Genomic DNA, 12,134 nt, shown 5'->3' on the forward strand with positions numbered 1-12,134 from the left:
TACCATTTTTTTTCTTTTGAGCAGAGATTCTTCATAATTTTCTCGTTCTCCACATAGCCGATGACAAAACTTCACTTCACAGTCAACTAAAAAAGGTGACTGTCTGGAAAATCTAGTATTCTAACTAAAGCAATTGAACACTTAATTTTGTTGCCAACACTAATGCGTATGCCGAAACATAAGTCTTCAGCAGGTAATCCGAGTGGCAATCAATAAAAAAAATCTTTAGGCTTTATTCTTCAATCGGTTGGTGTTAAAAAAATAGCGTCGCATCCAGCTTATTTCTCTTCTTCTTTTCCTTCTCTTTTACTCCTTCCTTCTGAGGGATATTTGACACATTATCCGATGACATTTGTAAGGTTCTTGAAGTGGCATTAGTTTGGGGTCATGTGAGTGAGTTTATTTTTAGAATAATTATCCATCGCTAGAAATAGAAACGGAAGAAATAAACTAAGGAATGGTAAGCACTGTATCATTAGTGATAGTCTGCACTCTTCTACGGGATACAGGTCATGAAAATTACCTTACACAATTTTCTCAAGAGTAATAACGTAGCGTAAAACGTTGAAAGGTATAACAAATTACCGAGAAGAGAAACATAATCGACTACTTTTTTTCATTTCCACACTCATTCAACAAATTGTAGAGTTACAAAATTCACCAACAAGTCTTTGTTCCCATTCTAATCACTCTAATTCCAACGCCGAATTCCATTTCATACTCGTTGAATGAGGGGCTTTCATCGCACTGCAAGGATTTTCCAAAACAGAGGTTCGTCTTTGAACCTTTCCATGTTAGCTTGTTCGTTGCTTTTATTGAGCAGGTTTGCATAACTTCTGCTCCAACCTCCAATCCCGTCGTAGGGCCTTCGCTCACTAGCTGTTTAGAAACCTGCAGCGAGCCAAGACGATCGTAACCACCTCTCCATTTATTTGTGTATTTATTGGCTTGTCTGTAAGGCTGTATAACAATTAACTTATTAAACTAAAAATCTAACACTTACCACAGAAAAAATAGTTTAAAGATGAACAAAAAATGGAAAAGTAATGGACAGTGTGTAATGAGAAACGAGAATAAAAGAAACTACAAAAAAGGTACTACTGTAGGGCACTTCGGAGAGAACGGAAAGAGTATAGGGATGAATGGGATGCAATGAAGGAAAACTGCTACGAAGAAAAATGGACTTCAAGGGACTCAAGCCCCAGCAGCCGACATCTGTCAATATACGGGGATAGGCCAGATGAACTATCGCCCATCAGCTTGCGTAGTACAAATCGGGTGAACGATCTTTGAATCCAGAGATTTGTCTTTTCTACTTCCCAGATACTACCACAAACATCGTCTCACGCGAGCCCTGCAACGAAACCTTTCAAGAATTGACTGTTTACAAAAAAGCCACATCCTACTAGTTTCACAAAGAGGTAGACACATCCATTGATCTAATTTCCCTCACCCAACACCACGTAGAATGAAAACATTTGTGTCTTATCCAATCTGATGCCTAAACATGCTTCGATGGCCGAACAAAGAACGAACCGTATAAAAGGCTACATCTTTTCCATCTGCAATCAGTCACTCATCAACCTCTAAGTTCCTCGTCGTCCAACCAACAACTACTCAACATGAAGTACTTCCTGGTAGCCATTCTGCTCGTTGTGACCGTAGTTCAGCTTTCGTCGGGTAAGTAGACGGGAGCTGTCCAGTGAAGTTGCTGTAGTTGTCAAGACATCCACACTCGCCTTTCGTTCACAGGAGCTTGCTGTCCGTCGACCACAATTTGTAGGACCTGTCTGAAGCCGGTGCTGGAATACCGAGAACATTACACAACTCCCATCGAACGTTGTTCGTGCGAAAAGTGTTGTCCAATGGGCTATAACTACGACGGCTGCCAATGCGTCAGAAAGAGCGTTTGTCTTAAAACAGTTGCAAGCCATTACTGATAACAATATTTGGATGTATGTTTGGATGGATGTTTGGCTAAATTTATAAAAATGTTAGTTTACGAAGGATAAAAGGAGTATTCCACTAAATGAATCCCCGGCAATTCTCCTAATTTAATCGGTCCAAAATTGTGGCTAGTTTAGTAATGGATAGGGCTAAGTTTTAGTCGTTTAGTTATTTTTGTTAAACATTATAGCCGCACTGTAATCAAACAATAGAAAAAAAGCCATGGGTCAAGGAATGAAATCTTCGTTAATAAGAATCCTATTTATAGTTAATAAAGCTGCAACTATTTGTTATGATACTTTATTAGAAGCACTTAAGTGGTGTTTTTTCACCATTCTTGCAACAAAAACGAAATAGGTTAACATAATTCCAATCATAAAGAACGGTTAACAAATCGTCCATACCAAGTTGCTATTGAAATATTAAGCCTCTATATAAGTTTAGCCCTAAATTCATGTTAAACGATAATAATAACAACACAACAGTGTGCAGTTTTTCATAACAATCCATTTAAAACCGCCTCCTATGCGTATCACCTTTCGGCATGGAACGTGCATAACATGGATTAGTTATTATTTTTTTGTTGTTAACAAAAAACTGCATATCATACATACAGTGAACTACTATATAAACAGAAGAGATGACCACAAAACACATCAAACGACTGCTACGCCTATCCTAGTGCTAACCAGAAATACATCTTTCCGCATCGTTACCACCATGAAGTCGTTCATTGCGCTGGTCCTGTGTGTTGCAGCCTTTGCGACCCAAACGTTTGCACTTCCCACTGGTAATAGTTTGAGATTGTATTTCTGAGTATCAACGGGATTTTTAAATATAATTGTTTTTTTCATGTTATTTTATACTTTTTTCTAATTAGATTGCGTGAAGCATGCTTCCAACGTGGACCGCCACACCGTCCGGCTGTACGATACCCAAGGGCTTCACTACGAGCTAGGTGCAAACTGTCTTGCTAAGCAATTTCATCCAACGGAAGTTTTGAACTATCCCCGCCGAAGCTGCAGCTGTGGCAATTGTTTCTCCTGCAGAAACTCGTACTACCCGCACCACCCATACCATTACGGGTATGAGCCATACTGGTCACGCCAGGCATTCTAATAGGTACAGCGGTCGCTCACTGCCAGACAAACGCTTACAACACCGAGACATACGAGAAAACAATGAATAAACATTGAAGAATTAAAAAAAGCCGAGTTATTTGATATTAATTTAGTACATTTTTAAACAAAAAATAAATTAATGATTCGTGCTTTGCTGGTGTACTCAGCGGTTTAGCAACACGATAGAGCCAGCATCTCAAATCATCCCCAGACCGTACAGGCACGACTATTCAGCAAAGAGAAATTTAAAATTGGAAGAGGCCGCTCCCCAAGACTTTCGACAAGGTTCCTCCCCACAATGAAGCAGGTAACCCAAGATTTCAAGATATTTTACACTATTGCTAGTTTTGCTATAAATTTATTACAAAAATTACAATAAATCAAGCATTTTTGCAATATTATTTTAAGAAGAATTGGGACGTCCCATCTATATTGCATTGGTTGAAATCCTCAACATATCTTACAATCCTTGTTGCCTGACCTGTTTACGTAGGGTTTTCAATCAATTTAATACTGATATTATTTTTCAACACCTTGCCAAGGTGACTTTTCACACTACAACGGGTTTAGCGTTGTCTCCGACACAACATGAATAGCTCTCGACGCGGCAATGTGTATAACAAAGGCGCTTTGCAATTATCACTCTTTGAACATTATGTATTCTTGCGAACGCAAAACAAAGGACTAGAACGTGCTTATGTAGGTGCAGCACTGGCACTGAACGCAGCTCATATTTCTGTCTATTGTGGTGGCTTGGTATATAAAATCAGACCATTAACCTCAGCTACCAGTCAACGATTTACCTCTCTTTAAAGAATACTTACGCCGAGTGTTGTAACGCGATACTAACAAAACGATGAAGTCGATCGTTGCCTGTCTCCTGCTCGTAGTCTGCGCTGTCCAGATCCAATCAGGTAGGAGGAACGATTCATTACCCCCATCTTCAATTTATATGTTTAGTTTAATTGTTTGCGCTTTATACAGGTGTTGTGCCGCTATCCTACCATACCTATGATGTGAATCCTACCTGCGAACATCCCTTCTACAGTCCCGGTACCTATGCCTATTCTCCATACTATAGGCACTTCCCCACTGGATACTACCAAGGAGCGTGTGGATGTTCTAGCTGCAAGGGTGCTGTAGCTTCCTATGTGGCTCCCTACTACCTCAACGCTTACAATACATTTGTAGTGTAAATCAATACTTACACTCTGACCAAAGGAGCTGCATTCAAGCTTTGAAGCCAATAAATTGATTGCCGTCGTATGATGAACTACATGCATACCAAAATTTGATGTGTTTTATTTTTTTCATAGTACATAATAATATTACTAATATATGTGTTGCATAACAAAATGCGGTTAAATAAAACATAAAACATGAAGTGAACAAGTAACGCTAAACATATTGCTCAGGAGTCACCGTCAATCAAGTGCCGTTGACGGAGGGTTAAACCTTGTTGTCCACGTACAGGCACGCGTAGACCAAACAATATAAAGCTTCCGTGTGCACTACATGTTAGTGCTCCAAATGTTTGTTGATAAACAAACATGTTTAATTTTTCTTTAAACGCATGCTTTTTACAATGAGTTTGAGAACCTCCCTTTTGTGTTTTTTTTTTATTTCTTCATGGATAACAAGTGCAATGGCGCAAACACTTGTGTTGTCTTGGGGATTGCACAATAATGATTGATGGTTAATTTTAATGCCACACAAATTGTACAAATCAGTTACAAATAAATGTTGTGATCCCTTATTAATTATGCTATTGTTGATAGTTTATCCACACGGTGATATATTATCGAGTAACTTGCTCCTCGAATTGACTACTCTCTGAGCACAATCTTTCGCACAGTTCAAACACTCCGAAACAGGAAGCGAATAATTCAACGCTTCATTGTTGAATCTATGTACGCTTAGCGGCAAACGAACCACGTGTAGTGTGATATATCTTCGAAACGTGCGATCATGGGGAGAAGCGCTAGACGTGAAGCTGTTTCCAAAACATCCCCCAGGCCGTTTGAAATGTGCCCTAAACGATGTATAAAAGCACCTTCGCAAAAGCACACAATACACAGTCAACATCTCAGCCAGTTTGCAAACACAATTACAAACTAAGTCAAACCAAGCAAACCAAACGGCAATATGCGTTCCCTCATTGCGTTGATCGTTCTGATCGCCTGCGTTGCCCTGGTGCACGGTGGTAAGTGAAACGTTAGGCGTTGTAGCTGAAAATTTGCACATGCCAAATAGTACTGACAAATGTGTCGCCCTTTATCACAGGTTGTTTACCCAACAAGTATCCTTGCACGAGAGACCACTGCTACCGGGATACGTACGATGAATATCCTATGCAGCGGCAAAACCATGTAAACTACTACATGTACAATTACGTGAAACCGTGCCCGCACGAGGGCCGTCCATACTTTGGCTATCCGTACAGTGAGTGCAGCGGCTGCCGCTCATACCAAACGGAGGAAGTGGCAGTCGTCAAACCCGAATGTCCTTGCCATCATCTCTAAGCATTCCGGCTGTGAAAGCCGTCCTTCCGTTTAGGTGCAACCAAACTGCCGCTCTTTGCAAAATAAATGCATTATTACTGATGAAACCTTACAACAGTCGCCGCATTTGATTAAACCTCAACCATGTCATGTTTCCATTACTCACACAGAATGTTTTATTTATTGGCAAAATCAAACACTCACTATTCATTGGCATTTACAGTAGAACTTAACGATAGGTAACAATAAGCGGGCACATCGCTGGATGCACCGTACAACATACGTTCCACCACTAGTGGGCAGCAGTTTTCAAAAATTCCGCATACTGCTCTTCGCTCATCAGCTTCGACAGCTCGTCCGGTTTTGTGAGCTTCAGCTTAAAAAGCCATCCTACGGTAAAAGCAAAGTAAAACGCATACATTAATACGCGAAAGGGTGGACGTTCAAACCGCGCACGGTATACGTACCATTCTCGTAGCAGGACGAGTTCACCAGACCGGGCGTCTCCTCTACTGCTCCATTCTTCTCTGTCACCTCACCGGACACGGGTGAGTAAATTTCGCTGGCCGCCTTCACGCTCTCCAGCGCACCGCACTCATCTTTCTGCGATAATTTGGTTCCGGGATCGGGCAGCTGTGCGAATACCACATCACCGAGTGCCTCCTGCAAGGAATGCAAGTATGCCACCAAAAGAAAGAAAACTGTTAATAAAGATTACGCCGCGCAGCGTTGGGTGGGAATTAAACCAGCCGCGCCTGCGGTAATTACCTGTGCAAAGTTCGAAATACCAACCGTGCCTACTTCACCGTCCACCGATACCCATTCATGTTTGTCCGTGAAGAGTCGCTCTGAAGAATGAAACGGTACAGATATGCTTCAGTTAGCAAGTGCGTGATCTCCGGTCATGAGCATCATGTGTTAATCAATTTCGCCAAAACAACCGACCATGGCATTCGTGTAGTTTTGACTGTTCAGCTTATCGGTTGTATGACCTGCCCTGAACGATGGGCCCAGCACTTAATTTTACGAGTTTTTTTTTTGTTTTGCTGTTGTGGCCATTGCCCAACATCCACCACTGCCGATTACCAAACCCAATCACGCATTTCTTTGTCAACAGTTCGTGTACATTTGTGGCTGATGAAATCTTGCTGGTGCTTCGTGTAATCTGAAACACTACGACGCCACATCAAGTTCCGTACTGCTGGAAAAATACCATTGTTTTGTTCTACCGGCACCAGAATGGCATCTGTTTTTTTTTGTGGACATTTAGGCGTTCGTTTAATTAAATGGGTTATTATAAAAAAATCTCTTCTATAGGTTATTCTACTCTTCGATTATCCTACGTTTGTTTCAACCGTTAGCCACATGCGAATAATATTTGAATTTTATGGCATTATTATAGCGTTTGGTGTGGTCACCCTGTTGCATCTTTGACAACTTTTCGATATACACGATATGCCAAACGATAAGTTTGTGCGCTTTTGTTGTGATCCCACTCTTCGTAACATTCGCAACCGGCTTTTCGCAAGAGATCGAGTAGGCAACTCAGTTATTCACACTAGTCATTTCACGTTTTACACAGACAAAAACATATCCCATCTTTACCTTTAAGGGCCACACTGCTCACGCTAAACAAACGGGACCACCGTAGGGCCGAACTTTGCGTACCGGCTTTGGCCACCAGTTTGCCTAACCGCACCGTTGCACGAATATGACATAACACCATCTTGCAGGCAGACCGTGGCTGACACGAACAATACGCGATCGCAACAGAGACCGAACGGAACGAAACCGGCACGTTCACTGGTGGACTCTTCCGGCGGATGACTACGTTCCACCCCAGGGTTGGGTGCTGATGAACGAGCGCGATTAGTTTGACCCCGCGGGATGTCGGTTATCAGCGATACGTCGATGGCCCCGCGAAGAGTAACCGTGTACGTTACCGAAGAGGCAGCCGCTGCCGCTTCTGCTGCTGACGGTGGTGATGATTTTCACTCAGCAAATGGCTCGCACGGAGACCATGGGTATGGCACTATCGGCCAGCTTATTTACACACTCCGCAAACGAGCGAACGGCGATTGCGATAAGTGACGAAAGCTTTGGGGGAACGTCAACTTCACCGCATACTTGTGTTGTTGTCAAAGCAGCGCGCACAGGGTGACTCTGTGCAGCCGGCACAGCAGATCGAACGGCGCAAAATGGATGTTTGAAGATTTTGGGAGCGAAACTATATGTAAGTAATGTTTATTACAATGTAATTAATATTGTTGCGTACGTTCAGATTTATTATTAACGTCGTATTGATAATATTGTTCGTTTTGGTACAGAAATGCTATGTCGTATGGTCGTACTTCAGACACGTGTTCAATAATGCATCCCATGAAAGATTATTTTACGGCAGTTGTTTAAATTTACATAAGAAGCACAAATCAATGGTTTTATTGCCTATAAACATTGCGAATCCAAAACTGTTACTTTTACGCATTGCTCACGATCGCTGAAGGGGTTAAACTTCTGCCACGGTTGTTATCAGTGTTATGCGCGATCGGTGACATTGACCCGCGTGAACTACATACACGTTAGCGCCCCAGTCCTTGCACTCCATTCTACCATATGCTAAGGCTAAACCGCGCGAACTCGACTGGACAGTAGAAACTTTGTTGGGTTTTTATTGTGTTGGTTTCAACGTACAAGGGAAGAACATTATCGATCGAACATTATGTAAATATTTTCACTTTTTTAACTAGGCCAGCTTGGTGTTGGTATGTGGCACATAGGATGGAAGCGAGGGAGCTGCTTTATTCATTATTTCTACCTATCGACTAGTGGATTGTGCATGGAAGCTTACATTGAAGATGGCACGTGGCATCACCTGCCGGTTCTTAACATTACTACTGGAATCTAGAATTTCGCAACACCGACCGTAAGGGTGGCCGGTTTTCAAACGGATTCGTTCGGGGCATCGGTGGACTGTAGTTGGGCGTCGGTAGGTCCGGCTCACTGTTCAGCGGTCCCGGGTTGGTAAGGTTTAACCCGGTCGGCCGTAAATTCACCGCCGCAATACCATTGTTGTTCACGTTAAAGCTGTTACGATAGTTGAGCTCGCGCGCCACCTTAGCTGCGGCCACATCCCGCCGGACGACCGTGTTCATGAAGTTCTTTGGTGGTGGTGGTGGCGGGATTGGCCGATTGTCCATACGCTCATCCGGTTCGTTCGATTGTGGTCTTGCCAGCGGTTCCAGCGTACGATTGATCACCACGGTTGGTTTCGGCTCGAACGAACGTTGTTGGCTCCAGTCCGGTTGGGGTGGTACGGGCGATTCAACCGCAATTGGACTTTCGCTGATGCGTTCCAGCGGTCTACGGTACTCGGCGGTGGTGACAGGTTGTGCAAACGTTTGTGACCGTGGTTGACTATTTTTTGTGGAGTAATCGAACAAAACTTATGAACTTATCTGTGGCTGCCCGGGAGAAAGTACAATAGCGTGCTATGGCACTTACTTCATATCGTAAGCATCGATAGGTGGACGTCGCATCGTATCACCCTCCGGTACGTAACCTCCATTCGCCGTGCCGCTGCTTTGCTGAGAGTAAAATGAAGTAAAGAACGAATGGTAAATAAATCGCTGTACCGACGTCTGCCATAATGATTGATCGTCGATAACAAAAAAAGGTTGTCTTAAGTCGGACGGCTTTTGAAGCGTTATCGCTGGCAACGGTGATGCTATCACACACTGGACGTGTGGCAGTTGCGTTGCTTACCTTGTGGCGCATCTGGTTGTAGTCGTATATCTTAAACGTTTGCGTAAACATGAAGATCGCCAGCGAAACATTAACAATCCAGAAGACCCAACCACGGAACGCCATCACCATCATAATGCCGGAAACGTGGACTGCGGTAGCGAGCACCTGCACTGCGGGTAGCACCTGTCCCTCTCCGAAGGGATACTCGTACAGTGCGTGCTGTGCGTGTGAACGACAAAAAAAAACCACCATCAGCTAGTGAAACAATCGATGAGTTAATTTTGTACAGGATACTCACCAGTATCGTATCGTAATCGATGGCGAATAGTATGCCTAACGCCAGATCCAGAACACTGATGATCATGGTAATGATGATCCATATGTACAGGAACACGTTAATATATCGCACATACTTTTGACGCGCATCTAAAACATGGAATCGATTTAGTTTGCTGAGGGGGTGGAACTCATGGATTAAGAATTCTATTGCTTACTTGTGAGCAGCGTCAGTGAGCTGATGCCCCAGAACAGATGTATGATTAGATAGACCCACACGAACGCATGCACATCTCCCGGTGGCATCAGATTTAACGGGTCTACCAGTGTCATATCAATCGGTGGAATGTCGACCTGTTCGCAAGTACCTGCCAAGATTTGTCAACAACGGGAAGCAATGGGTGGATCAAACATAAGTGGATCTATTAAGAGGTTTACTATCTATCAACGGTCCTATACCTGATCATTGCTGGTCGTAAATTAGTTATACAGTAGTAGAAATGTCATAAAAAGGGCAATTAATTAGTGTTGTGCTTGATCAATCGTTTACGAAGAGTCTTTCATATGAATCTTTCGTGATTTAATGACTTAAAGACAGGAATCAAATCACAAAGAACTCATAAATCCTACAGATTTGAACTGTAAATCTTCAAAATTTCGGAATTTTCAAAGATTAATAAACCCTTCTTCTCCTTTTTCTTTATCGACACAAGACAACACAAGACAGCATAAGACCTCAAGAGGTCTAGAGGCCTGCCAATTCTGACTATTTTAGTTTTTATTTATCCGCAGCTGAATATAGTCAGTTCTACGTACGGGGGAGTGGTCCGGTCCGTTCGCGTGAAGACCGACACCGCTACCATAATGCCACTGGGCCGCCGCCCATAAATCCTCTTAGATTCATGAATCTTGAGGATTCATTAAACTTTAGAATGGAGATTCAGTTCAAAGATTCATTCAGATTAATGAGTCGTAATCAAATTCATTCGACGTTACAATTATTGCGAAAAATATCTTGTAGTTCTGCAAAAACACCCCCTTGAGGCATATTTACTGTGGGATTTATTCAAAGACTTTAGTAATTTTAGTTATTGTGAAGATACGGTATCTTTTATGTAGGACAACACTTATCGGGTTTTTTTTTTTGGAAGGGAGGATATTGCAACATGCCAACAGTCATAAACAGCATTCCTTCGTCCATCATCAGTTACCCTTTTGTGTGGGCTAATGAATAGCGATAAACTCCGGCTTCGTCACCGGGTTTCTTTTATCGTCCCCGGAGAAGGATTAATTGAAAGATTACATCTTATCGCAAGCAGCAAGTATTTATCGTGTTCGCATCGAAGCAAACCAGGGCTGCACAGACTAGGCCACGAAAAAAAAATTAACTTTCAGAGCATTCCGTTCACGATTACTCAGAATCGAATTTATGTCATCCGCAGCCAAAAGTACATTAACAATTATGTTGCAAACGGACGAGGTTTAAAAACGATGGTTCACCACTGTTTCAGGCACCCTCCCACACGGTATAAACCCTTGGCTTCTAATTTAGATAATGCGCGGCTATATTGAATGGACATCGCTGCTTGCGAAACGCGATTCATCATACAGCACCGCAAAAAAAAACTGACCGACGATATGGGTTTCTTCTTAAAGGTTGCAATTAAACTCGTGCCGTACACGCGTTACCACACTTACCGCGGAAATACACGTTAAAGAATGTCAACGTTAGCAGCGATCCCATCGTATCCGTTTGACTGGAAAAGTCGATATCGCAGTAATAGGCGATGATGCCGGTAATCGCAAATCCGATCCATATGAGCGATTGGATCTTAGAACAGGAAGAGAAACAAGAACATCACGATTGAACTTCTTTTCATTAACACAGTCACCGCAACCGTATCAGTCGCAACTTCACCTACAATGCTAAACACACCGGCAAAGATGGCAAAGGGCCGGAAGACGTTATACGTTGGGAGCGTCATGTTTTCGGGTCACGCTTGCGTTCTTTTACCCTCCACTTCCAAACTTGGTATTGGAATCAACTTTTGTGTGTGTGGTTTTTTTTTCGACAACTTGCTGCACCAAATTCTTTCAACTATGACTCAACGGCACATTTCACATTTTTACCGCGTCACAGTGGTAAAAGGGGTTTGGGAAACCGTTGTAACACCTCGTAAAGCGACACTGGTGGCGTGATGTTCGCACCTGCCCATCGACTGGTCATACTGACTGGTAAGTTAATATTTGTTGATCGAGACATCCACCAAACTTCTTATCTGGTGTGCCGTATCGATACTACGATAAGGGAACTCAACGTCGGACAAACGGCGAACACCGTGAGAATGGTTTCGAACCGATATATCGATGCTGGGACGAAAGAGCGAGGGAGAGAGAGAGAGTAACTGAATGGGCAGCTGAATCAGTTTACGCATTTTTATCAAAACTCTATCGTGATGATGCTCCACCGTACCATCCAACAATGGATGATGGTGAGTTACTTATCACACTTGAAAAAGGATGAAATCATCAAACAGATCTACAG

General features: G+C 42.8%; 3 protein-coding genes across 3 annotated transcripts; 1 reads left to right on the forward strand and 2 right to left on the reverse strand.

The window, feature by feature from the left end:
- Positions 1–2,667: 2,667 nt before the first annotated feature.
- Positions 2,668–3,066, forward strand: LOC128715259 (uncharacterized). Its single transcript, XM_053810140.1, has 2 exons — positions 2,668–2,737; positions 2,828–3,066. The coding sequence occupies exons 1-2, from the start codon at positions 2,668–2,670 to the stop codon at positions 3,064–3,066; spliced, it is 309 nt and encodes a 102-aa protein (XP_053666115.1).
- A 2,795-nt stretch (positions 3,067–5,861) lies between these two features.
- Positions 5,862–7,295, reverse strand: LOC128711512 (glycine cleavage system H protein, mitochondrial). Its single transcript, XM_053806392.1, has 4 exons — positions 7,175–7,295; positions 6,338–6,417; positions 6,037–6,232; positions 5,862–5,959 (listed from the first exon to the last, which is right to left on the reverse strand). Exons 1-4 carry the CDS (start codon positions 7,293–7,295, stop codon positions 5,862–5,864), a joined length of 495 nt encoding a protein of 164 aa, XP_053662367.1.
- Positions 7,296–8,460: 1,165 nt separating this feature from the next.
- On the reverse strand, positions 8,461–11,574 carry LOC128714726 (uncharacterized). The gene is made up of 7 exons (XM_053809607.1): positions 11,512–11,574; positions 11,288–11,420; positions 9,808–9,957; positions 9,612–9,739; positions 9,332–9,532; positions 9,071–9,153; positions 8,461–8,983 (listed from the first exon to the last, which is right to left on the reverse strand). The coding sequence occupies exons 1-7, from the start codon at positions 11,572–11,574 to the stop codon at positions 8,461–8,463; spliced, it is 1,281 nt and encodes a 426-aa protein (XP_053665582.1).
- Between the last annotated feature and the right edge of the window lie 560 nt (positions 11,575–12,134).

This window comes from Anopheles marshallii, chromosome 3 (genome assembly GCF_943734725.1).
Source record: "Anopheles marshallii chromosome 3, idAnoMarsDA_429_01, whole genome shotgun sequence".
Lineage (NCBI taxonomy): Eukaryota > Metazoa > Arthropoda > Insecta > Diptera > Culicidae > Anopheles > Anopheles marshallii.